At 44.6% G+C, this 25,849-nt stretch overlaps 1 protein-coding gene across 3 annotated transcripts in view; it reads right to left on the reverse strand.

Annotated features, from left to right (window-relative positions):
• dis3l (DIS3 like exosome 3'-5' exoribonuclease) overlaps nt 1–25,849 on the reverse strand; it is a 52,682-nt gene that overhangs the window by 25,930 nt on the left and 903 nt on the right. For 2 of the 3 annotated variants that reach the window (XM_068018250.1, XM_068018252.1), the window contains exons 2-4: nt 24,399–24,552; nt 3,689–3,817; nt 1,592–1,727 (exon numbers count right to left, since the gene is read on the reverse strand). In XM_068018250.1, the coding sequence (XP_067874351.1) occupies nt 1,592–1,727; nt 3,689–3,817; nt 24,399–24,552 (419 nt within the window). Of the gene's footprint in view, nt 1–1,591; nt 1,728–3,688; nt 3,818–18,798; nt 18,836–24,398; nt 24,553–25,849 lie in introns of those variants that run through there. The other variant, XM_068018251.1, reaches the window with a different exon arrangement.

Below are 25,849 nucleotides of genomic sequence, written 5' to 3' on the forward strand. Positions count from 1 at the left end.
CACTGAAATTATAATTATAATTAGCCTTCCCCCAATTTAGCACCTTCACTCGAGGACTACTCTTATCCTTATCCACAAGTACCTTAAAACTTATGGAATTATGATCACTGCTGCCGAAATGCTCCCCCACTGAAACTTCGACCACCTGGCCGGGCTCATTCCCCAATACCAGGTCCAGAATGGCCCCATCCCTAGTTGGACTATCTACGTATTGTTTCAAGAAGCCCTCCTGGATGCTCCTCACAAATTCTGCCCCATCCAAGCCCCTAGCACTAAGTGAGTCCCAGTCAATATAGGGGAAGTTAAAATCACCCACCACCACAACCCTGTTACCTTTACATCTTTCCAAAATCTGTCTACATATCTGCTCCTCTACCTCCCGCTGGCTGTTGGGAGGCTTGTAGTAAACCCCCAACATCGTGACTGCACCCTTCCTATTCCTGAGCTCCACCCATATAGCCGGCGATATAGTTCCAGGTCAGGACGGTGTGTGACTTGGAGGGGAACTTGCAGGTGGTGGCGCTTATGTGCATCTGCTGCCCAGTCCTTCTAGCTGGTCGAGTTCATGGGTTTGGAAGGTGCTGTCGAAGAAGCCTTGGTGAGTTGCTGCAGTGCATCCTGTAGATGGAACACACTGCTGCCACTGTGCGTCGGTAGTGAAGGGAGTGAATGTTGAAGGTGGTGGATGAGATGCCAATCAAGTGGCAGCTTTGTCCTGGATGGTGTCGAAGTTCTTGAGTGTTGTTGGAGCTACAAACATCCAGGCAGGTGGAGAGTATTCCATCACACTCCTGACTTGTGTCTTGTAAATGGTGAATAGGTATTGGAGAGACAGGAGGTGGGTTACTCCCCACAGAATTCCTAGCCTCTGACCTGCTCTTGTAGCCACAATATTTATGTGGTTGGTCCAATTCACTTTCTGGTCAATGGTAACCCCCAGGATGTTGATAGTGGGGGATTCAGCGATGGTAATGCCATTGAACGTCAAGGGGAGATGGTTAGATTCTCTCTTGTTTGAGATGGTCATTGCCTGGCACTTGTGTGGTGCGAATGTTTCTTGCCACTTATCAGCCCAAGCCTGGATCTTATCCACGTCTTGCTGCTTCTGGACACAGGCTGCTCCAGCATCTGAGGAGACACGGATGGTGCTAAACATTGTGCAATCCGGCTAGAGTATGAGATTTAGTGACAACTCCTGAATTGAGTAACTTTTAAGATTTAATAAAGACTGACAAGCTGTTGGATGGAAGATGTGCTTAAACAGGTACAATATTTTGCACAAAGGCAGTTGTACCACTCCTAATACCTCTGGAAAATGCACTGAACACAATTTAAGCATTCTCCCAACCAGTCAAGTCCTTTGGACCTCACTGGAGTGCTCCCCTTAGACACCAATTCTCTTTCCTGAGTGCTCAAAAGCCTCGGCTTCACACCGTACCCATGCCCCATCCCTGCCTCTTCGACCCCCTCTTCCCATGACTGCTGCCAGAGCCAAGCCACCTCCAACGTCTGCAAGACCCCAGACCACACAATCTTACAGTAACATTCCAGTTCAGTAAGCTCAATGACATAGCAAAGAAGTGGGCAATACCTTAAATGATACGACAAACACTCCATCTGTTTCACTCCCATACTTCTGAATGGCTTCGGCATCTTCCGTTACCATAACAACTGGCATCAATCCTGCAAGATGATTATAATACCAGACTGTGGCATAGTAAATGCACCTAGAATAAATAATTAGGGTTTTTATTATTTCCCGAAATAACAAGCATTGTGTTTAGGGGTGCAGAGCATAACAGGGCTGTCAGTACTAATCAACTTCCAACCAAGTTCAGAACTCTTTTCTTCCCAATTTCTCCCAATCACATTCCAACAAACAAATACTCCTGGAGATAAAATGATCGAATGCCTCTACTACTTACCCCTAAAAATAAAAATTATTACATAATACAAAAAATCCACAAATTTACCAAAAACTTCTGCCCTTCTGCAAATATACTGCCCATACCAGCCCTCTGAATATCCTGGAAGTCAGGTACACTTCCCCTTTAACACTTCACAATCCCCAGTCAACTAACTTTACCCATTCAAAAGTCTCCTTTAATTGTACCCAATTCCATCCCACACCACATTAGAATATAAAAAGACAGGAGTTGCATATATCCCAATGAGACTGATACCCAAGAGCCACCACAGCCTCACAACTGCGTAAAGAAGTTTCTCCAGCCCTCTGTTCCAAATCTCTTGTGCTTAATCTTGTAGTTATGGCCCCTCATTCTTGACCCCCTCTCCTCAACTACTGGAAACAGTCTGCTCCTACCTATCCAGATCCTGAGTGATCTTGACAGGGTGGATGTGGAAAGGATGTTTCCCCTTGTGGGAGAATCTAGAACTAGGGGTCACTGTTTAAAAATAGGGGGGTCACCCATTTAAGACAGAGATGAGAAATTTTTTCTCTCAGAGAGTCATGAGTCTTTGGAATTCTCTTCCTCAAAAGGCGGTGGAAGCAGAGTCTTTGAATATTTTTAAGGCAGAGGTAAAGAGATTCTTGATAAGCAAAGGGGTGGAAGGTTATCGAGGGTAGGTGGAAATGTGGAGTAATCAGTTCAGCCATGAACTTACTGAATGGCGGAGCAGGCTCGAGGGGCCGAGTGGCCTACTCCTGCTCCTAATTCGTATGTTCGTATTTTTAGTGCTCATACACTGTTACATAAGAACATAAGAAATAGGAGGAGTAGGCCATTCAGCCCCTCAAGCCTGCCCCAACATTCAATAAGATCATGGCTTATCTGTCCCAGGCCTCAACTCCTCTTTCGGGCCTGCTCCGCATAACCCTCGATCCCCTGAGATTTCAAAAATCTATCTACCTCCTCCTTAAATACATTTAGTGACCAAGCCTCCACAACTCTCTGAGGTAGAGAATTCCAGCGATTCACCACCCTCGAGAGAAGAAATTCCTTTGCATCTCAGTTTTAAATGTGTGACCTCTTATTCTGTAAATATGTCCCCTAGTTCGAGATTCCCTGACCAGTGGAAACATATTCTCAACTAGAGGTGTGCAAAGGAAACCCGACGCGAGCCCGAATTCTGGACATGGAAGTCCGACTCCACTCGGCCCGAACCCGACACATGTTGTCGGGACCCGTCGGGGTCGGGTCGGGTGACAGGCCTTTACATCAGTACATGGGTAAAGGCCTGCTACCCGACCTGACCCCGACGGGATCTGACAGCGTGTGTCGGGTATGGGTCGGGCTTCCAGGTCCAGTATCCGGACTTGGGTCGGGTTTCCTTTGCACGCCTCTATTCTCAACATCTACCCTGTCAAGCCCCCTTAGAACCTTATATGTTTCAATAAGATAACCTCTCATTCTTCTAAACTCCAATGAATAAAGGCCTTATAAAGGCTGTTATAGCAGTGCAGACTATTTCAACCCTTTGATTAGGATTATATATATTTATGATGGCTATAGCAGTTCCAGATCAACTACAAATTACTTCTTACAATCCTGAAATGTGAATGTTGCCCAGCAATTTCTGTGTTTAAACAAAATACTTCTGTGCATTTTGTTATGTTGTGTAATACAAGAGTGTGATTTAACGACTAGTGAGACTAATATGCAAGATTTTACAGTAAATACATAAGATTTCGAAAAAGGCAAAAACATCAAGTTGAATTTCAACAAACCTGGTCTGCCATTTTTCTAGAGATTCTCCCTGCTCTCTTGGTACATATGAGTACAGCTGGAATTCATTGAAGAACATAACACATTCGTGACGAGCATCCTTCAGCAGGTTCCGCAGCTTGTTGTACTGTCTGCAATGAAACAGCCGATGAGTGTGACCAGTTATCGTTAAAAATGTATCATTCCTTTCCTATGCTTTTCCTTAATCATACCTTTAGATCCTATCACCTTTGTCAACCGGGAACAGGGAGGCAACGGGTCTCAGCTATGACTATATCACTCTGCAGCCAGTCACAAAATGGTGCATAGAAGCATTTGGGGTTGTTTCTTTTTGACAATCTCCCTCCCTGCCCCAAACTGTGGAAGTTTAAAAATAGTTGAACCATTTCTGATCACCAGCTTTCTTCCTTTATCTAAATCCCATAATAACTCAGGAGTAAAGGGAATGTGAATGCGGAGAGTTTCTTTTTTCAAGGTTATGAATCCTCTTTGTCTTCTCCATGTTTGTTCCCCACACCACACGTCCATGAGTTAGACTAGGCCACTCTGAACTGACGTACAAAAATAACAATTTTCCCCATCTCCCTGTGGCAGAGCCCCAGCCTTTGTCAGGTGCTTCCTCATGGTATCCTAACCAAGATAAGGAACTTAGCAGTATGGAGAATTTGTAAGGACAAACCTAAATCCCAGCATTTCACATGTTAGTGCTCCTGTATACACATAAATGATCAGCTCTCAAGTGGCACTGCTCGCATTAAGTCAGAAAATACTCTGTTAAAAGGAGCATACTTCCAACAATGCAGCACTCCCTTAATACTGTACTGCTGTGAACCTCGATTATGCTGAGTCTCTAAAGCGGGTCTCAAACCCATAACCCTCTGACTCAGAGGCAGAAGTGCTACCAATTGAGCCACTGGCTTGATGGTAATGGTAGAGTGGGGGAATATGCCAGGCCATGAGGTTACAGATTGTGGTTGAGTACAATTCTGCTGCTGCTGATGGCCCACAGTGCCTCATGGATGCCCAGTTTTGCATTGCTAGATATGTTCGAAATCTATCCCATTCAGCACGGTGGTAGTGCCACACAACACGATGGAGGATATCCTCAAAGTGAAGGCGGGACTTCGTCTCCACAACGACTGTGCGGTGGTCACTCCTATCAATACTGTCATGGACAGATACATCCGCAGCAGGCAGATTGGTGAGGACGAGGTCAAGTATGTTTTCCCCTCTTGTTGGTTCCCTCACCACCTGCCACACACCCAGTCTAGCAGCAATGTCCTTTAGGACTCAGCCAGCTCGGTCAGTAGTGGTGCTACTGCACCACTCTTGGTGATGGACATTGAAGTCCCCCACCCAGAGTACATTCTGTGCCCTTGCCACCCTCAGTGCTTCCTCCAAGTGCTGTTCAACATGGAGGAGTACTGACTCATCAGCTGGGGGAGGGCGGTAGGTGGTAATCAGCAGGAGGTTTCCTTGTCCATGTCTTATCTGATGCCATGAGACTTCATGGGGTCCACAGTCGACATTGAGAACTCCCAGGGCAACTCCCTCCCTACTGTATACCACTGTGCCGCCACCTCTGCTGGGTCTGTCCTGCCAGTGGGACAGGACATACCCGGGGATGGTGATGGCAGTGTCTGGGACATTGTCTGTAAGGTATGATTCCGTGAGTATGACTATGTCAGGCTGTTGCTTGACTAGTCTGTGGGACAGCTCTCCCAACTTTGTTACAAGCCCCCAGATGTCAGTAAGGAGGACTTTGCAGGGTCGACAGGGCTGGGTTTGCCGTTGTCGTTTTCAGTGCCTAGGTCGATGCCGGGTGGTCCATCCGGTTTCATTCCTTTTTATTGACTTCGTAGCGGTTAGATACAACTGAGTTGCTTGCTAGGCCATTTCAGAGGGCATGTAAGAGCCAACCACATTGCTGTGGGTCTGGAGTCACACGTAGGCCAGACCAGGTAAGGACTGCAGATTTCCTTCCCTAAAGGACATTAGTTAGAAGTGAAGTACGATTCTTAAATTGCAATGGGACAAGTCTTGCTGGGGGACAAAAAAACAGCATGTTAACTTTCTGTATCAAGCTTCACGCCCAATTCATGTGAAAATCCAGCAAGTTCTTAAAAATAATGAGGAGGCTAAGGATGAGATGCCATTTGTGCCACCGAGCCACATAAGGCAATATTAGGGTAGATGGGCAAAATCTTGGTCAAAGAGGTAGGTTTTAAGGAGCATCTTAAAGGAGGAAAAAGAGGTAGAGGGGTTTAGGATGGGAATTCCATACCTTAGGGTCTTGGCAGCTGAAGACACAACCCACAATGGTGAGGGAAAACAAATAGGGGATTCTCAAGAGGCTAGAATTCAAGGAGCACAAAGATCTCGGAGGGTTATGGGGCTGGAGGAGACTACTGACCTCGTTAGTAAGGAAATCAACTTATTAACTGAAGAAATTGATATTTAATTAGATTCTCATTATACAGAGTTGAATTTTAACTTTTGGTATAATCATGTAAAGTGGAAACATGCTGAGGGTCAGCTAGTAGAGTAAATGATAAGCAGCCTGAGAAAGTTGAAAGCATGTTTATATCTGGAGCCATGCCAATCAACATAAGTACGGTAAAGTTACCCATTAATCCGCAGTTTAAAGATTTAAAGTTATACACGTGAGCAAGACATGGTCAGTTCTGTATAGCTTGCCATATATTGCCACTTTCCTTATCAAAATGTCAGAGTAGAGTGAGGATTTTAATTGGGAGGGCTTGATTAACATAAATACTGAGCTCAGAACTGTAATGCATTAGCGCCTCCAACCATCAAGTATGATTTGTAAGCACTATACTTTTACGTGTACAACTAAGTACAACTGCATCAAATTATACGCTCAACAAACGACCTCAACATTTCAAGAACCTCATTCATTTTGGGGAATAGATAGAACATCTAATCATAAATAAAAATCATCCTCCATCAATCCTACTTGCCAAAACTTAATCATCCTCAAGTTGGTATCTTTGAACTAGTTAGACCAACTGATTTCCATTAAAGTGGAAAGGGATTCGACATATAAGCCCCATAACAGATAGATACTCACACAGAATGTTCCTCTTTAACCTTTAATAATATTTGCTGATTTGGTAGAAAAGGTTCCACTGTCTTTACAGAGCTATTTATAACCAGTCCAGAATCTCATACCAGTGAGAAATTTTTTAACTCTGCTATTCTCAAGTCATAGAGTTATACAGCACAGAAACAGGCCCTTTAGCCCACCGTGCCGGCCATCAAGCACCTATCTAATCCCATTTTCCAGCACCTGGCCTGTAGCCTTGTATGTTATGACGTTTCAGGTGCTCATCTAAATACTTCTTAAATGTTGTGAGTGTTCCTGCCTCTACCACCCCTTCTGGCAGTGCGTTCCAGATTCCAACCACCCTCTGAGTGAAATTTTTTTTCCTCAAATCCTCCTGCCCCTTACCTTAAATCTATGCCCCCTGGTTATTCTCACCTCTGCTAAGGGAAAAAAAGTTTCTTCCTATCTATACCCCTCATAATTTTGTATACCTCAATCAGGTCCCCCGTCAGCCTTCTCTGCTCTAAGGAAAACAACCCTAGCCTTTTCAGTCTCTCTTCATAGCTGAAATGCCCCAGCCCAGGCAACAACCTGGTGAATCTCCTCTGCACCCTCTCCAGTGCAATCACATCCTTCCTATAGTGTGGTGCCCAGAACTGTACACAATACTCCAGCTGTGGCCTAACTAGCATTTTATACAGCTCCATCATAACCTCCCTGCTCTTATATTCTATGCCTCAGCTAATAAAGGCAAGAATCCCATATGCCTTCCTAACCACCTTATCTACCAGTGCTGCTGCCTTCAGTGATCTATGGGCAAGTACACCAAGGTCCCTCTGACCGTCTGTACTTCCTAGGTCCAACCATCCATTGCACAGTGGCGCAGTGGTTAGCACCGCAGCCTCACAGCTCCAGGGACCCGGGTTCGATTCTGGGTACTGCCTGTGCGGAGTTTGCAAGTTCTCCCTGTGTCTGCGTGGGTTTCCTCCGGGTGCTCCGGTTTCCTCCCACATGCCAAAGACTTGCAGGTTGATAGGTTAATTGGCCATTATAAATTGCCCCTAGTATAGGTAGGTGGTAGGGAAATATATAGGGACAGGTGGGGATGTGGTAGGAATATGGGATTAGTGTAGGATTAGTATAAATGGGTGGTTGATGGTCGGCACAGACTCGGTGGGCCGAAGGGCCTGTTTCAGTGCTGTATCTCTAAACTAAACATATTCCCTTGCCTTGCTAATCCTCCCAAAATGCATCACCTCACACTTCTCTGGAATAAATTCCATTTGCCACTGCTCTGCCCATCTTACCAGCCCATCTATATCGTCCTGTAATCTAAGGCTTTCCTCCTCACTATTTATGACACCACCAATTTTCATGTCATCTGCAAACTTACTGATCATACCTCCTATATTCATGTCTAAATCATTAATGTACACTCCAAACAGCAAGGATCCCAGCACTGATGCCTGTAGTACATCACTGGTCACAGGCTTCCAATCGCAAAAACAACCCCCGACCATCACCCTCTGCCTCCTGCCACTAAGCCAATTTTGGATCCAATTTGCCAAATTGCCCTGGATCCCTTGGGCTCTTACCTTCTTAACCAATCTCCCATGCAGGACCTTATCAAAAGCCTTACTGAAGTCCATGTAGACTATATTAATTGCTTTACCCTCATCTACACATCTAGTCACTGCCTCGAAAAATTCAATCAAGTTTGTTAGACATGATCTCCCCCTGACAAAGCCATGCTGACTATCCCTGATTAATCCCTGCTTCTCCAAGTGGAGATTAATCCTGTCCCTCAGAATTTTTTCCAATAGTTTCCCTACCACTGATGTTAGACTCACCGACCTGTAATTACCTGGTTTATCACTGCTACCCTTCTTGAATAATGGTACCACATTCGCTGTCCTCCAGTCCTCTGGCACCTCTCCTGTGGCCAGAGAGGATTTGAAAATTTGTGTCAGAGCCCCTGCAATCTCCTCCCTTGCCTCACATAACAGCCTGGGATACATCACATCTAAGCGTGGGGATTTATCCACTTTTAAGCCCGCTAAAACCGCTAATACCTCCTCCCTTTAGAAGTAGCTTCTGACGTTTCACTGTATTAAAGGCGCTAGGATATATTGGAGAAAAAGTCAAAATTCTATAAAATAAATAATTTGGGAAAGGAGAGGATGTTAAAAGTCCTTAAAGACTGCAGTGGATACACCACAGAAACTAACTGATACCAGCAGGTACAGCTATCCATACTGTACACAGTGGGAATTAAATGAACAACAGGGACAAAATTAACAGCAATCTGTTAAGCTAACGATCTTTGATTAAAATAGCCCAAGGCTTTTAACAGATGCTCAATCCTCGAGGGAAGTCTTCCCAAAATGTCAGTAGGAAGTTAATTTAACTGATTGCGGATTTAATCATTTGATGACATTAGTACAATATTACTTCTTGAAAATCAAAAATACAACCAAGTGCATTTGTTTTTTTTAAAAACTCTCCAAAATCAAGACATTTTGTTTCTCTACATTTTACATTTTTTAAAAAAATCAATCAGTTATCTTACATTTCCTCAATCTCCTGTTTTTAAAAAAAATTTGTTCGTGGGATGCGGGTGTCGCTGACTCGGCCAGCATTTCTTGCCCATCCCTAATTGCCCTCGAGAAGGTGGTGGTGAACTGCCATCTTGAACCGCTGCAGTCCTTGGGATGTAGGTACACCAACAGTGCTGTTAGGGAGGGTGTTGCATGATTTTGACCCAGTGACAGTGAAGGAATGGTGATATACTTCCAAATCAGGATGGTATGTGGCTTGGAGGGGAACTTGCAGGGGTGGTGTTTGCATGCATCTGCTGCCCTTGTCCTTCTAGGTGGTAGAGGTCGTGGGTTTCGAAGATGCTATCGCAGGAGCCTTAGTGACTTGCTGCAGTGCATCTTGTAGATAGTACACACTGCTGTCACTGTGCGTCGGTGGTGGAGGGAGTGAATGCTGAGGGTGGTGGATGGGGTGGCAATCAAGTGGCAGCTTTGTCCTGGATGGTATCGAGCTTCTTGAGTGTTGTTGGAGCTGCACCCATCCAGGCAAGTGGAGGGTATTCCATCACACTCCTGACTTGTGCCTTGTAGATGGTGGACAGGTATTGGGGAGACAGGAGGAGAGTTACTTGCCGCAGAATTCCCAGCCTCTCACCTGCTCTTGTAGCCACAGCATTTAAGTGGCTAGTCCAGTTCAGTTTCTAGTCAATGGTAACCCCCAGGATACTGATAGTGGGGGATTCATTCAGCAATGGTAATGTCATTAAATGTCAAAGGGAGATGGTTAGATTCTCTCTTGTTGAGATGATCATTGTCTGGCACTTGTGTGGCACGAATGTTACTTGCCACTTATCAGTTCAAGTCTGCTTGAACCATATACCATTCCCTCATGTATCAAACTGGGACTTTTAAGTGAGACTTAAAAGTGTAAACTTTTAAAGCATCAGCAGCAATTTAGAGATCATACAATAAGTCTGTCTGGCCACATACAAAAAGGCCCAATGAATACTGTCGACTTAAGCAACAACAATTTACTTTTATAAAGCACCTTTAAAACACAAAACATCCTCTGGTACTTTGCAGAGCAGTAGAGAAGGGAACAGAACGTCAAGCTAGAAAAGTTAGGACGGTACATTACACAAATAGAAAGGTTTTGGAAAAGATTTTTTAAAGGATGAAAGAGTAGAAAAATTGAGGGTTTTATGGAGGAAGGGTGAACCTCTTTACATAGTGTATAGGGGAATAATGTAATATAGTGGTGTACAGCATGCCAAACCTATCTTCCTGATGAGTTGCTCTGACAAATGCAACCTAGTTTTTCCTGTTCACATATGGCACCAAGACCTGGACAAAGCGTTAAATTTAGAAATTCGACAGAAGCTAAGCTTGGCTCCCAAGGTTGCTTAGCTGGGAGCTACTGGCAGTTGAAGTCATGGAACAGGACACAGTTACATTCTGGTATTTTTTAATGCTTGATTTAAACAGGACAAATTTTGGGTCTCTACATAATAAGAGTTAACAGAATCACAGAACAATACAGTGAAGAGGCCCTTCGGCCCATCGAGTCTGCACCGATGCATTAAAACACCTGACCTGTCTACCTAATCCCATTTGCCAGCACTTGGCCCATAGCCTTGAATGTTATGACGTGCCAAGTGCTCATCCAGGTACTTTTTAAAGGATGTGAGGCAACCTGTCTCTACCACCCTCCCAGGCAGGGCATTCCAGACCGTCACTACCCTCTGGGTAAAAAAAGTTCTTCCTCAAATCCCCCTTAAACCTCCCGTCCCTCACCTTAAACTTGTGACCCCTCGTAACTGACCCTTCAACTAAGGGGAACAGTTGCTCCCTATCCACCCTGTCCATGCCCCTCATAATCTTGTACACCTCGATCAGGTCACCCCTCAGTCTTCTCTGCTCCAGTGAAAACAACCCAAGCCTATCCAACCTCTCTTCATAGCTTAAATCTTCCATCCCAGTCAACATCCTGGTGAATCGCCTCTGCACCCCCTCCAATGCAATCACATCCTTCCTATAATGTGGCGACCAGATTTTCACACAGTACTCCAGCTGTGGCCTTACCAAAGTTCTGTATAACTCCAACATGACCTCCCTGCTTTTGTAATCTATGCCTCGATTGATAAAGCCAAGTGTCCCATATGCCTTTTTCACCACCCTATTAACCTGCCCTTCTGCCTTCAGAGATCTATGGACAAACATGCCAAGGTCCCTTTGTTCCTCGGAACTTCCCAGTGTCAGGCCATTCATTGAATTCTTCCGTGTCACATTACTCCTTCCAAAGTGTATCACCTCACACTTCTCAGGGTTAAATTCCATCTGCCAGTTTTCTGCCCATTTGACCATCACGTCTATATCTTCCTGTAACCCAAGACACTCCACCTCACTGTTAACCACTCAGCCAATCTTTGTGTCATCCGCGAACTTACTGATCCTACCCCCCACATAGTCATCTATGTCGTTTATATAAATGACAAACAATAGGGGGCCCAGCACAGATCCCTGTGTTACGCCACTGGACACTGGCTTCCGGTCACTAAAACAGCCGTCTGTCATCACTCTCTGTCTCCTACAGCTAAGCCAATTTTGAATCCACCTTATCAAGTTACCTTGTATCCCATGTGCATTTGCTTTCTTGATAAGTCTCCCATGTGGGACCTGGTCAAAGGCTTTGCTGAAATCCATGTAAACTACATCAACTGCACTACCCTCATCTACACATCTGATCACATGCTCAAAAAATTCAATCAAATTTGTTAGGCATGACCTCCCTCTGACAAAACCATGCTGACTATTCCTAATCAAATTTTGCCTCTCCAAGTGGTGTTAGATTCTCTTCTTCAGAATTTTCTCCAATAGTTTCCCTACCACTGACGTGAGACTCACTGGTCTGTCGTTCCCTGGCTTATCTCTACAACCTTTCTTAAATAGTGGGACCACATTAGCTGTGCTCCAGTCCTCTGGCACCTCCCCCGTGGCCAGAGAGGAATTAAAAATTAGGGTCCGAGCCCCTACAACTTCCTGGGACACAAATCGACCAGACTTGGAGATTTGTCCACTTTTAAGCCTTCCAAAACCTCCAATACCTTGTCACTCCCTATGACAATTTGCTCAAGAACCTCACAGTCTCTCTCTCTAAATTCCATATCTACATCCTCTTTCTCTTGGGTGAAGACAGATGTGAAGTATTCGTTCAACACCCTACCAATGTTCTCTGGCTCCACCCACAAATTTCCCCCTTGGTCCCTAACGGGTCCTACTCTTTTCCTGGTTATCCTCTTCCCATTGATATACTTATAGAATATCTTGGGATTTTCCCTACTTTTACCAGCCAGAGCTTTCTCATATCCCCTCTTTGCTCTCCTAATTGCTTTCTTAAGCTCCATCCTACACTTTCTGTACTCCACTAATGCTTCCATTGATTTGCTCTCCTTGTACTTGCTAAAAGCCTCTCTTTTCCTTCTCATCGTACCCTGGATGTTTCTGGTCATCCATGGTTCTCTGAGCTTGTTGCTCCTACCTATTACCCTAGAGGGAACATGTTGGGCCTGTACCCTCCCCATTTCCTTTTTGAATGCCCCCCCCCTCACTGCTCTTCTGTAGATTTCCCGACAAGTAACTCTTTCCAGTCTACCTTGGCCAGATCCTGCCTTATTTTACTAAAATTCGCTCTCCCCCAATCCAAAACCTTTTTTGCAACTTGTCTATTTCTTTCTCCATAACAAGCTTAAATTGTACCATGTTGTGGTCGCTATCACCAAAATGCTCCCCCAACACATCAACCACCTGTCCGGCTTCATTCCCCAGAATTAGGTCCAGGACTGCACCCTCCCTTATTGGATCCTCTACATATTGAGCTAAAAAGTTCTCCTGTATACATTAAGAACTTCACTCCATCTAAGCCCTTAACACGATGACTATCCCAATTAATGTTGGGAAAGTTGAAATCACCTAATATAATTACCCTATTATTTTTACACAACTAATGGTTTCTCAACTGGGACCATCATTATCTTATATACTTCAAGTAGCCAACATGGATAAAGAAGGGGAATATGCTCCCTCACCAATCCGCTGAGGAAGTGACAACCCCAGTGGACTGTGAAAATCCCAAAAGACCTTTGTCAAAAAGTTCCACATGTAAATGCAGAGATTCAAGGTAAACCCTGGAAACGGATAAGAAAATGACTGGAGGATTAAGCAACCGTTACTTGTTAGAGGAGTTAAATCTATTAGCAGTGGAGGAATGGGGAGTTCTAAAGTTCCCCAAGGCTTGGTGTTGGGACCACCATTATTTCTATTTCAACTCGATGCTGAATGGAGTTAAATTTGCAGGTTATACCAAACTAGGCAGCACAGTGAAATTAGAAAACTCAACTCAGATTACAGAATCAGTTCAATAGAGTATGCAAGGCAACAGTACTGACCAAATCCCGAAGGACACATCTGCCAGATTGGGCCTGCAGCAGGTGGTGAGAACACCAAAAAGGGGTCAATCTACTTGACCTCATCCTCACCAATCTACCTGTCACAGATGCATCGGTCCATGACAGTATTGGCAGGAGTGACCACTGCACAGTCCTTGTGGAGGCCAAGTCCCGTCTTCACTCTGATGACATCCTCCATTGTGTTGTGTGACCCTACCACTGCGCTAAATGGGCCAGATTCAGAACAGATCTAGCAAACTGGGCATCCAAAAGGCACTGTGGGCCATCAGCAGCAGCAGAATTGTATTCAACCACAATCTGTAACCTCATGGCCCAGCATATCCCTCATTCTACCATAACCATCAAGCCAGGGGACCAACCCTGGTTCAATGAGGAGTGTAGGAGAGCATGCCAGGAGCAGCATCAGGTATACCTAAAAATGAGATGACAGCCTGGTGAAGCTATAACCCAGGACTACATGCATGCTGGACAGCAGAAGCAACATGCTATAAACAGACCTAAGCGATTCCATAATCAACGGATCAAATCTAAGCTCTTCAGTCCTGCCACATCCAGTTCTGAATAGTGGTGCACAATTAAACTAATAGAAGGCGGCGGCACAACAAACATCCCTATCCTCAATGATGGGGGAGCCCAGCACATCAGTGCAATAGACAAGGGTGAAGCATTTGCAACCATCTTCAACCAGAAGTGCTGAGTGGATGATACATCTCAGACTCCTCCTGAGGTCCCCAGCATCACAGATGCCAGTTTTCAGCCAATTCGATTCACTGCACAGAAGATCAAAAAACGGCTGAAGACACTAGAGACAGCAAAGGCTATGGGCCCTGACAAAATCCCAGCTGCAGCATTGAAGACCTGTGCTCCAGACTAGCCGCACCCCTAGCCAAGCTGTTTGAGTACAGCTATAACACTGGCATCTACCCGATAATGTGGAAAAATACCCAGGTATGTCCTGTACACAAAAAGCAAGACAAATCCAATCTGGCCAATTAACGACCCATCAGTCTACTCTCAATCATCAGCAAAGTGACGGAAGATGTCGTCAAAATGCTTTTGAACAACACCTACTCAGCAATAACCTGCTCACCGATGCTCAGTTTGGACTCCGACATGTCACCAGGCTCCAGATCTCATTACAGCCTTGGTCCAAACTTGGACATAAGAGCTGAATTTCAGAAATGAGGCAAGAGTGACTGCCCTTGACATCAAGGCAGCATTTGACCTAGTGTGGCATCAAGGAGCCTGAGCAAAATTGAAGTCAATGGGAATCAGGGAAAACTCTCCACTGGTTGGAGCCATACCTAGCACAAAGGAAGATGGTTGTGGTTGTTGGAGGCCAATCATCTCAGCCTCAGGACATTGCTGCAGGAGTTCCTCAGGGTAGTGTCCCAGGCCTAACCATCTTCAGCAGCTTCACCAATGACCTTTCCCTCCAACATAAGATCAGAAGTGGGGATGTTGGCTGATGATTGCACAGTGTTCAATACCATTCACAACTCCTCAGATACTGAAGAGTCAGTGTCTGCATGCAGCAAAACCTGGACAACATCCAGGCTTGGGCTGATAAATGGCAAGTAACATTCATGTCACATAAGTGCCAGATAATGACCATCTCCAACAGGAGAGAATCTACCCATCTCCTCTAGGTAGTTAATGGCATTACGGTTGCTGAATTCCCCACTGTTATGACCAGGTGAGACAGGGGTCTAGGGGTTCCAGCTCAGCCTTTACCTGATTTAACCATAACAGGGTTTAATTTTTAAAACACCATGTTTTAGCTCTCCCCTCAGTGAATCCTTGTTCACCGCTTTCCAATTGTAAAGCAAAGAAATCAATTCAGACAGGTTTTCTGAGATTTAAACACAAAAGGTGGAAGTTTATTAATCTTAAACTCTAATTCGGCTAACAACTACGAATATGCGACGCGACCACGCTAGCATGCAAACACACACGCAGATAGAGACAGAAAAAGTAGAAAGAATAAAGGAGAGAAGTTTGAGGCAATATTTACAGTCCTTTGAGTTCAATGTGGAGTCTTTGGTTGCCCATAAGTCTTGCTGTTCGTTGGGGTTCAGTGCACGCTTTAACTTGTTTCGATGCAGGAGTCTTTCCTCTCTTGAGGTTTACGTGTCTTCAGTGGGTCCAGAAGCCTGTGAGAAAGCGAGAGCGCGCCAGCCAGGAGAGAGGCTGCCTTGCTCCAGGTTCAATTACAATCTGCATTCGGACCAAACTGTCCTGTGCCTAGTTCAAAAAGCCTGGACCAGCAAGTTGGTCATGTGACCAGCTGGTTTAACCATTTCTGCGTTCGTGGATTCCAAAGCTCTCGCTGGGGGGATGGGGGTGGTGTAGTGCTGTCTCTTACCCCGACAAGATGTGGATCACCATTGCCAGGCCCAAACTCTGTTAATTGAATCAGTGAGCAATTCTTTTGTCTCGCCAAGCACTGTCTCTCAGCATGCAGATATCCTCTAGTCGAGTGTCTGGTGATCTCTTCTTAACAAGTGATTTCTTCACTCCAGCAACAGTTTAAAAATTAATGTTCATATGACAAAATTAATATGCCTCATTCTTGGCAGGTAGGGGTCTCCATGACACCCACCATCAACATCCTTGGGGTCACCAGTGACCAGAAACTGAACTGGAGTAGCCATATAAATACCATGGCTACAAGACCAGGTCAGAAGCTGGCAATTCTGACTCCCCAAAGCCTCTCTACCATCTATAAGACACAAGATAGGAGTGTGATGGAATACTCTCCACTTGCCTAAATGAGTGCAGCTCCAACAACACTCAAGAAGCTCGACACTATCCAGGACAAAGCAGCCCGCTTGATCGACACCCCATCCACCACTTTACACATTCACTCCCTCCACCACCGACGCACAGTGCCAGCAGTGTGTACCATCTACAAGATGCACTGGAGCAACTCACCAAGGCTTCTTCAACAGCACCTTCCAAACTCGCGACTTCTACCACCTAGAAGCCAGCAGATGCATGCGAACATCACCACCTGCAAGTTCCCCTCCAAGTCACACACCATCCTGACTTGGAACTACACCATCATTCCTTCCCTGTCACTGGGTCAATGAATCATGCTAGAATAACTAAGGATGTAGCCGAAAGAGACCTAGGAGCCCCTTCAAACTTATCACTCAACAAGTCCGACCTACACAGAGCAGCAATCCATGAAGCCAATCGAATGTTAAATTACATATAGTCGTTTGACAGTACAGAACTTGACTATTGCTGAAAGTAGAGACATGTTATCAAAGCTTTTCGTCTTGCACTCATCAGGACAATCTACAAGAATAACCAATGTAAGGGAAAAAAACAACTTTATACGTATGAGAAGAGAGTGCTGTTTACTTGTCAAGTGAACTGATTGGTAGAGGGGTTGCCATGGAGAATGTATGTTTACGGTGACTGACAGTTAACTGCCAAGATAAAAACAAGAAATGCTGGAACCACTCAGCAGGTCTGGCAGCATCTGTGAAAAGAGAAGCAGAGTTAACGTTTCGGGTCAGTGACCCTTCTTCGGAACTGGCAAGCTTTGTTTGAAATTTAAACCAGGCAGCTTGACTGTGATTGGTCAAGACATTGCCCTGAGGAATGAACCCTCAAATGGCTGTCACTTACTTTGTTTAGCTGAAACAGGCGCAATGTTTGTACACTTAACTGTCAGTCACTGTAAACTGGTGCATTCTCCATGGCAACACCTCTACCAATCAGAGTTCACTTGCCAACCAATCAGCACTCCCTTCTCATACAGTATAAAGTTGATGTTTTCCCTTACATTGGTATTCTTGCAGATTGTCCTAATCAATGCAAGACGAAAAGCTTTGACATGTATCTATTTTCAGCAATACTTAAATTACATAGCTAAAACAACAGAATACAAGTCACAGGAAGCCACGACTAAACTGTACTGTGCCATGGTGAGACAGCACCTTGAGTAATGCCTCCAGTTTTAGTCACCAACAGTAGAACGGAAATATTGAAGCACTGGACACAGTGTAGAGAAGCACCACAAGGCTGATCCCTATTGTCAAAGCTCTGAATTATGAGGAAAAATTGGAGAAAGTTGAGCTTTTCAGTCTAGACATGTAGTAACTGAGATCTTTTCTTATAAAGGTATAGAAGATAATTAAGGGAATTGAAAAGATAGATCCAGAATATTACTTTAAGCGAAGAGTGTAGGACAAGGAGGCATAAATTTAAACTAGTGTAATGTAAATTTTGGACTAATGTTAGAACAGAAATTGCCACACTAAAAGGCGGCAAAAAGCCTGGAATTTTTGATTTGTTCTCGGAATGTCGGCAATGCTGGTAAGGTCTTATTTATTGCCCATCCCTAGTTGTGCTAAGATAGTGGTGGGATTTTGTGAACAGCTGCAGGCTGTTAATGGTGTCCCCGCAATGCTATTAGGCCAGAAATTCGAGAGTATTGACTCAGCAATGATGAAGGAACAGTAATACAAGTCCAAATCAGAAGGCAACTTGGAGGGGAATGTGGAGGTGATGGTGTAGAGGTCGCTTGGAAGGAGGTGCGGCGGAACTAACCTTGGTGAGTTTGTGCAGTGCATCGTGTAGATTGTATATACTGCAGCCGCAATGCATCAGTGATGGAGGGGTGGACATATAGTTTGGTGGTAGCAGCCCCGATCAAGCAAACTATTCTGTCCTAAGTTGTACTGAATGCCCTTCCTCATCTGTAACTATCTTTGAGTATTTATTTTACAGTACATAATTCGCAACAGTTAATTGAACTGAGACAGAAAGAGAAAGAAAAAGAGAGGGAGGGAGAGAGCAAGAGACAATGACATTGCTAAAAATACTTACTAATAGAGAGTCAATGGGCCAATGGGAAGAAAGGGAAAAAATAATAACAGGCAGAGATACACAGGAAAGGGAAAAACAGAGAAAGAACATTTCGCAATTCTTACTCATGCTGCATGTGAGATTTCAACATCATAAAATCTTAGAAGGCCATGAGTATATAAATGAAAAAAATCAGTTCATATTGCAGTATGAACACTCACCCAGCAGTCACTGTGACATCTTTTCCCTCTGGCTCAAAAGATGCTGTGTAATCTGATGGGAAAGAGTTCTTTTTATGGGTTTTAAGTATTGTTCAATAAATCAAAAAAAAAATTCAAGTCTCCAAACCACGCCAAGGCATTTTATACTTGAAGAGGTTATTGCATGCACTCTATAGGTGCAAAGGATAAAGAATCTTGTATAATACTGTACTGAGAAGGCAATGCCACTTAAATCTAGCTTAATAAGAAATTCTAGACAGCATTCAATGAAATGCAAGACATTCCTGAAGAATTTTGATTTTAACCAGTTTTGCATAGGGGTTTATTAAAAAAAGATTTCCAAGCATTCCTATTTTCCAATATATTGAACAAAATGCATTTTCTTAGCAAACTGAATAAATAATACATTCCTTCATCTTACACAGCAAGTTGTTGTCATCTGGAATGAACTGCCTGAAAGGGCAGCAGAAGCAGATTCAACAACATTAAAAAAAGAATTGGATAAATACTTGGAGAAAAAAATTACAGGGCTATGGGGAAAAAGCAGGAGAGTGAGATCAATTGGATAGTTATACTAAAGAGCTGGCCCAGGCACGATGAGCTGAATGGCCTACTTCTGTGTTGTATCATTCTATGATTCATTTTCAACATACACATTTACTGGGCAGAGGTGGGGAAAGTCAATCAGGAACAAAATTCAACAAATAGGAATTGGAAAACATAAAACGTTCCCACTAATAAAATGCATCCTTTACAATCACAGCTGATCTTTCTGATTCATGCTTTAGAAAAGCTAATTAAGTCATTACATAAAAAAGCAAGACTACTGCAGAACAGTACAGGCGTGCAACCAGGATCCTTCAGTTACCAGAGGCACACTGGGAAGGTGTTCCATCTTCTATCTTAGCATTCAGTGGCCAGCTGCAAAGTAGCACTGACAACCACCTACTGATAATCAGGCAACAAATTCCCCCACCATCGCTGGGGGGGCGGGGGAGGAAGAGGAATGGATGCTGCATGGCAAGAACACACCCAGGAAAAGGCAAAATATTTGAGAGAATCTTATTTCAAATCAAAAATGGTTGCATTTCACAAAAGCTGAAAGCCCTGTTGTGCATGTGATGATTTGAATGCTCGGCATTAAAAAAAAGCTGATGCTATTAAAAGTGCCTGATTACTGCGATAGGTTCATTGGCAATCTTGTCAATACCTATTTATCCTATTCTAGGTAAGTGACAAGCATCAAAATTCACACATCCATTGACTCACATTATTAATAAAGCTGGCTAAATTTAGCCTTCTTTATTTGAAAATTGATATATTTCATTTCTACTTGTGACTTCATTCAGTGATCAGTCTCTAGAAAGTAAATCATTCCTACATGTACCTTATTATTCAACATCCTATTATTCAATGCACAGAATTCCCCTGTAATCTTTAGTGCACTACATTAGTTAAAACTGGTGTTAATCAAAAAGGAGACTAATACTACATTATGAACATTGCAGACCTAAGACACAAGAACCTCCAAGCAATAAAAGTTGAATGTGCAATCTTCCTCTAGTGCTCCCCAAGGTTGAATAGCATGCCAATTTTATTGGCGCACCAAAATCTGCATCTAAGACAGAGGATGATGCCAAACCCCTTCTCAACATAATGGAAGTCAGCCAAAAACCGACACGCCCCATACATTACTTCAGTAGGATTTTGGCAGCCTAGAGAATATTTAATATGAGAAGCTCCTGGATTCCTGGTGCCAGATTGATCGCGATACAGGCCCATGGTTATATTGGCCCACACTACCAGTTCCCAATGCAAATAGCTATGAAAGGCAGAGATCAAAATCAAAGTGTTGTATAATAATTGGAAGAAATATTGGAGATTCAATATTAGTATTAATATGTGGCAGCATCATGAGAGCATGTCACTTGCTTTCCCTCTTGGCTGGAGGCAAAGTGTAAAAGAGGAGGGACAAGAGCTGAAAACAATGACGACCATATTTACGAAGAGAAAACAAAAGGTGAAGATGATTATACAATCAAATCGCCCTATTTGATCATAGCCAGAGCACCTTTACCAATAGCTTCTCTTTTTATGCCCAGTCACCTCAACAGTCTCCCAATTATCCATCTCCCTTCCTCATTTATGTGCTTTTTAAAATTTGTTTCATGGGATATGAGCATCGCTGGCTAGGCCAGCATTTATTGCCCACCCCTAATTGCCCATGAGAAGGTAGTGGTGAGCTGCCTTCTTGAACCGCTGCAGTCCATGTGAGGTAGGTACACCCACAGTGCTATCAATAAGGGAATTCCAGGATTTTGACCCAGCGACAGTGAAGGAACAGCAATATAGTTCCAAGTCAGGATGGTGTGTGGCTTGGAGAGGAACTTGCAGGTGGTGATGTTCCCATGCATCTGCTGCATATGTCCTTCTAGGTAGTAGAGGTCGTGGTTTTGGAAGGTGCTGCCTGAGCAGCCTTGGTGCTTTGCTGCAGTGCATCTTGTAGATGGCACACACTGCTGCCACAGTGTTTGTGGACAGGGTGCCAATCAAGCTGGCTGCTTTGTCCTAGATGGTGTCAAGCTTCTTGAGTGTTGTTGCAGCTGCACTCATCCAGGCAAGTGGAGGGTACTCCATCACACTCCTGACTTGTGTCTTGTAAATGGTGGACAGGCATTGGGGAGACAGGAGGTGGCTTACTCGCTGCAGGATTCCTAGCCTCTGACCTGCTTTTGTAGCCATGGTATTTATATAGCTACTCAAATTCAGTTTCTGATCAATGGTAACCCCCAGTATGTTGATAGTGGGGGATTCAGCGATCATAATTTCGTTGAATGTCAAGGGGCGATGGTTAGATTCTCCCTTGGTGGAGATGGTCATTGCCAGGCACTTGTGTGGCGCAAATGTTACTTGCCACTTAACAGCCCAAACCTGGATATTGTCCAGGTCTTGCTGCATATCTACATGAACTGCTTCAGCATGAGGAGTCACGAATGGTGAACATTGTGCAACCATCAGCGAACATTGCAACTTCTGACCTTATAATTGAAGGAAGGTCATTGATGAAGCAACTGAAGATGGGCCTAGGACACTACCCTGAGGAACTCCTGCAGTGATGTCCTGGAGCTGAGATGATTAACCTCCAACAACCACAATCATCTTCCTTTGCACTAGATACGATTCTAACCAGTGGAGAGTTTTCCCCGATTCCCATTGACTCCAGTTTTGCTGGGGCTCCTTGATGCCATACTCGGTCAAATGCTGCCTTGCTGTCAAGGGCAGTCAGTCACTCTCACCTCTTGAGTTCAACTCTTTTATCCATACTTGAACCAAGGCTGTAAAGAGGTCTGGAGCGGAGTGTTTCTGGTGGAACCCAAACTGAGCAGGTTATTGCTAAGCAAGTGCTGCTTGATAGCACTGTTGATGACACCTTCCATCACTTTACTGATGATCGAGAGTAGACTGATGGGGCGGTAATTGGCCGGGTTGGATTTGTCCTGCTTTTTGTGTACAGGACATACCTGTGCAATTTTCCACATTGCAGGGTGGATGCCAGTGTGGTAGCTGTACTGGAACAGTTTGGCTAGGGGTGCGGCAGGTTCTGGTGCACAGATGTTCAGTACTATTGCCAGAATGTTGTCAGGGCCCATAGCCTTTGCAGTATCCAGTGCCTTCAGTCGTTTGATATCACGCGGAGTGAATCGAATTGGCTGAAGACTGGCATCTGTGATGCTGGGGACTTCAGGAGGCCGAGATGGATCGTCCACTCGGCACTTCTGGCTGAAGATTGTTGCAAATGCTTCAGCCTTATCTTTTGCACTGATATGCTGGGCTCACTCATCATTGAGGATGGGGATATTTGTGGAGCCACCTCCTCTTGTTAGTTGTTTAATTGACCACAATTCACGACTGGATGTGGCAGGACTGCAGAGCTTAGATCTGATCCGTTGGTTGTGGGATCGCTTAGCTCTGTCTATTGTATGCTGCTTACGTTGTTTGGCATGCAAGAAGTCCTGGGTTGTACCTTCACCAGGTTGACACCTCATTTTGAGGTATGCCTGGTACTGCTCCTGGCATGCCCTCCAGCACTCTTCATTGAACCAGATCATCCCCCGGCTTGATGGAAATGGTAGAGTGGCGGATATGCCGGGCCATGAAGTTACAGATTGTGGTTGAGTACAATTCTGTTGCTGCTGATGGTCCACAGCGCCTCATGGTTGCCCAGTTGCTAGATCTGTTCAAAATCTATCCCATTTAGCACGGTGGTTGTGTCACACAACATGATAGAGGGTATCCTCAATGTGAAGACAGGTCTTCGGCTCCACAAGGACTGTGTGGTGGTCACTCCTACCAATACTGCCATGGACAGATGCATCTGCAGTAGGCAGATTGGTGAGGATGAGGTCAAGTCTGTTTTTCCCTCTAGGTTTCCTCACCACCTGCCACAGTCCCAGTCTAGCAGCTATGTCCTTGAGGACTCGGCCAGCTCGGTCAGTAGCGGTGCTACTGAGCCACTCTTGGTGATACTGAGCTAATCTTGGTGATGGACATTGAAGTCCCCCACCCAGAGTATATTCTGCACCCTTGCCACCCTCAGTGTTTCCTCCAAATGGTGTTCAACATGAAGGAGTACTGATTCATCAGCTGAGGGGGGCGGTAAGTGGTAAGCAGCAGGTTACCTTGCCCATGTTTGACCTGATGCCATGAGACTTCATGGAGTCCAGAGTCGATGTTGAGGACTCCCAGGGCAACTCCCTCCCAAATGTATATCACTGTGCTGCCACCTCTGCTGAGTCTGTCCTGCCAGTGGGACAGAACATACCCAGGGATGGTGATGGTCGTGTCTGGGACATTGTCTGTAAGGCATGATTCCGTGAGTATGACTATGTCAAGCTATTGCTTGACAATTCTATGGGGCAGCTCTCCCGACTTTGGCACAAGCCCCCAGCCGTTAGTAAGAAGGGCTTTGCAGGGTCGACAGAGCTGGGTTTGCTGTTGTCGTTTCCGGTGTCTATGTCGATGCCAGGTGGTCCGTCCAGTTTCATTCCTTATCGACATTCTAGCAGTTAGGTACAACTGAGTGGCCCGCTCAGCCATTTCAGAGGGCATTTTAAGAGACAGCCACATTGCCTTGGATCTGGAGTCACATGTGGCCAGACCAGGTAAGGACAGCAGATTTCCTTCCCTACAGGACATTAGTGAACCAGATGGGTTTTTGCGACAATCAACAAAGGTTTCATGTTCACTATTAGTGCAGCCTTTTAATTCCATTTTTTTTTGGCCACCCTTCCTAACTGCTCCTCCTTTTCACCAATTTTCCTTGTGCTTCTATGAAGTGCCTTCTTACACTTTTCTTTGTTAGCAGTATTATATAAGATATATTATTGCAAACTGTTGGTATTCAATGCAACCGAATTAAAAATTTGAGGATAACAATCTAAAGTTACATTCCACACTGCTCCAACATGATCAGCCACAAATCACAGGTCAGAGTTAAATAATTACAGCACTGTAGCTTTTTTGTTCCATCCAGCAATTGATCCATGCTTACACGATCTTTAGAACCATCAAAACGTCCACCACAGATAACCAGCACTAACCTGCGTCCCTTCTGGTGCTGGACAGCCTGACAGGCCGTCTGCATGAAGATAATGCCTCTCAATTCTGGAAACTCAAGTATCTCTAGATAATCTTGTACAACTTTCCAGTCAGGTATCACATAATGAGTTGCACTTTCTGACAGCAATTTCCCTTCTGAAACATTAAGTTAATATAAAATTAAGCAAGTAGCATAAAAAATTTAAAACTCCAGTTTAACAGTAGTTAAGTTAGTTGCAAAAAAACAACAGATTTTCAGATGCAACATTAAACTAGTATCTAAAATAAAAGCTAAATACTGCAGATGCTGGAAATCTGAAATAAAAACAAGAAATGCTGTAACCACTCAGCAGGTCTGGCAGCATCTGTGGAAAGAGAAGCAGAAGGGCAGTTCCGAAGAAGGGTCACTGACCCGAAACGTTAACTCTGCTTCTCTTTCCACAGATGCTGCCAGACCTGCTGAGTGGTTCCAGCATTTCTTGTTTTTATTAAACTAGTATATCCCTGTTCAGATAAATGTAAAAGACCCCATGGCACCATTCGAAAGACCAGGGAGCTCTCTCAACGTCCTGGCCAACATCCCTCCCTCAACCAACATCATTGAAAGCAGATCAGGTTATTCATTTAGTTGCTGTTGAGAGATATTTCTGGGTGCAAACTGGCTGCCAGATTTACATGCATTACAATGCTGACTGAAATTCAAAAATAATTCATCAGCTGAATAGCATTTTGGGACATCCCAAGGGTAATGAAACAGAGCTATATAAATGCAAAGTCTTTCTATATTAGAAATTCTGCCCTATCCTGATCATGAATTTTTTTTTTAAGTATTTTTTTTTCAATTCTTATTGTGCCAGCCATGGCTCAATAGGTAGCAATATCTCACCTCTGAGTCAGGAGGTTCTGTGTGCAAGACCCAGTGCAGAGACCTGACCACTTAATCCAGCCTGACACTCTGGCTGGGATTTTATCCAAGCAACAGGGGTCTCGACCTCCGACAAAAGTGCCGGCAAGAGCCCTGTACCTCCTCCTCTGGGAAAGGTCTGCCAAATCAAATGTCACTTAGGCACTTATGTGGAAAGCAGCAGGCCTTCCCCAGGATCAAGGACCCTAGCGGCGGCAGTCCCGCCTGCTGAGAGCTGCCAGCCAATCCGAGGCCAATAGCTCTTTAACTGAGCAGTGCCACCACAGAGGTGGTGGCTGCTGCTGGTACATGACTCATCCAAGGCCCTGGAAGCAGGCCACAGGTAAGTCAGGGTGACAGGTAGCTCGTGGGGTGGGGGTCACAGTGGAGGAATGTGTAGGGGGTTGGCAGCAAGTGGGGGGGGCCTGGTGGTGGATCTCAACAGGCTCCCTCCTTCCCGATGCCTGGTCTCTCATTCAGGCACTGTGCCTTCAAACAAGGGACCACCCCACTCCAGAGTCGGCAAGCAACCCGTATGGAATAAAAACA

The sequence above is a fragment of the Heterodontus francisci genome, chromosome 38 (assembly GCF_036365525.1).
Source record: "Heterodontus francisci isolate sHetFra1 chromosome 38, sHetFra1.hap1, whole genome shotgun sequence".
Lineage (NCBI taxonomy): Eukaryota > Metazoa > Chordata > Chondrichthyes > Heterodontiformes > Heterodontidae > Heterodontus > Heterodontus francisci.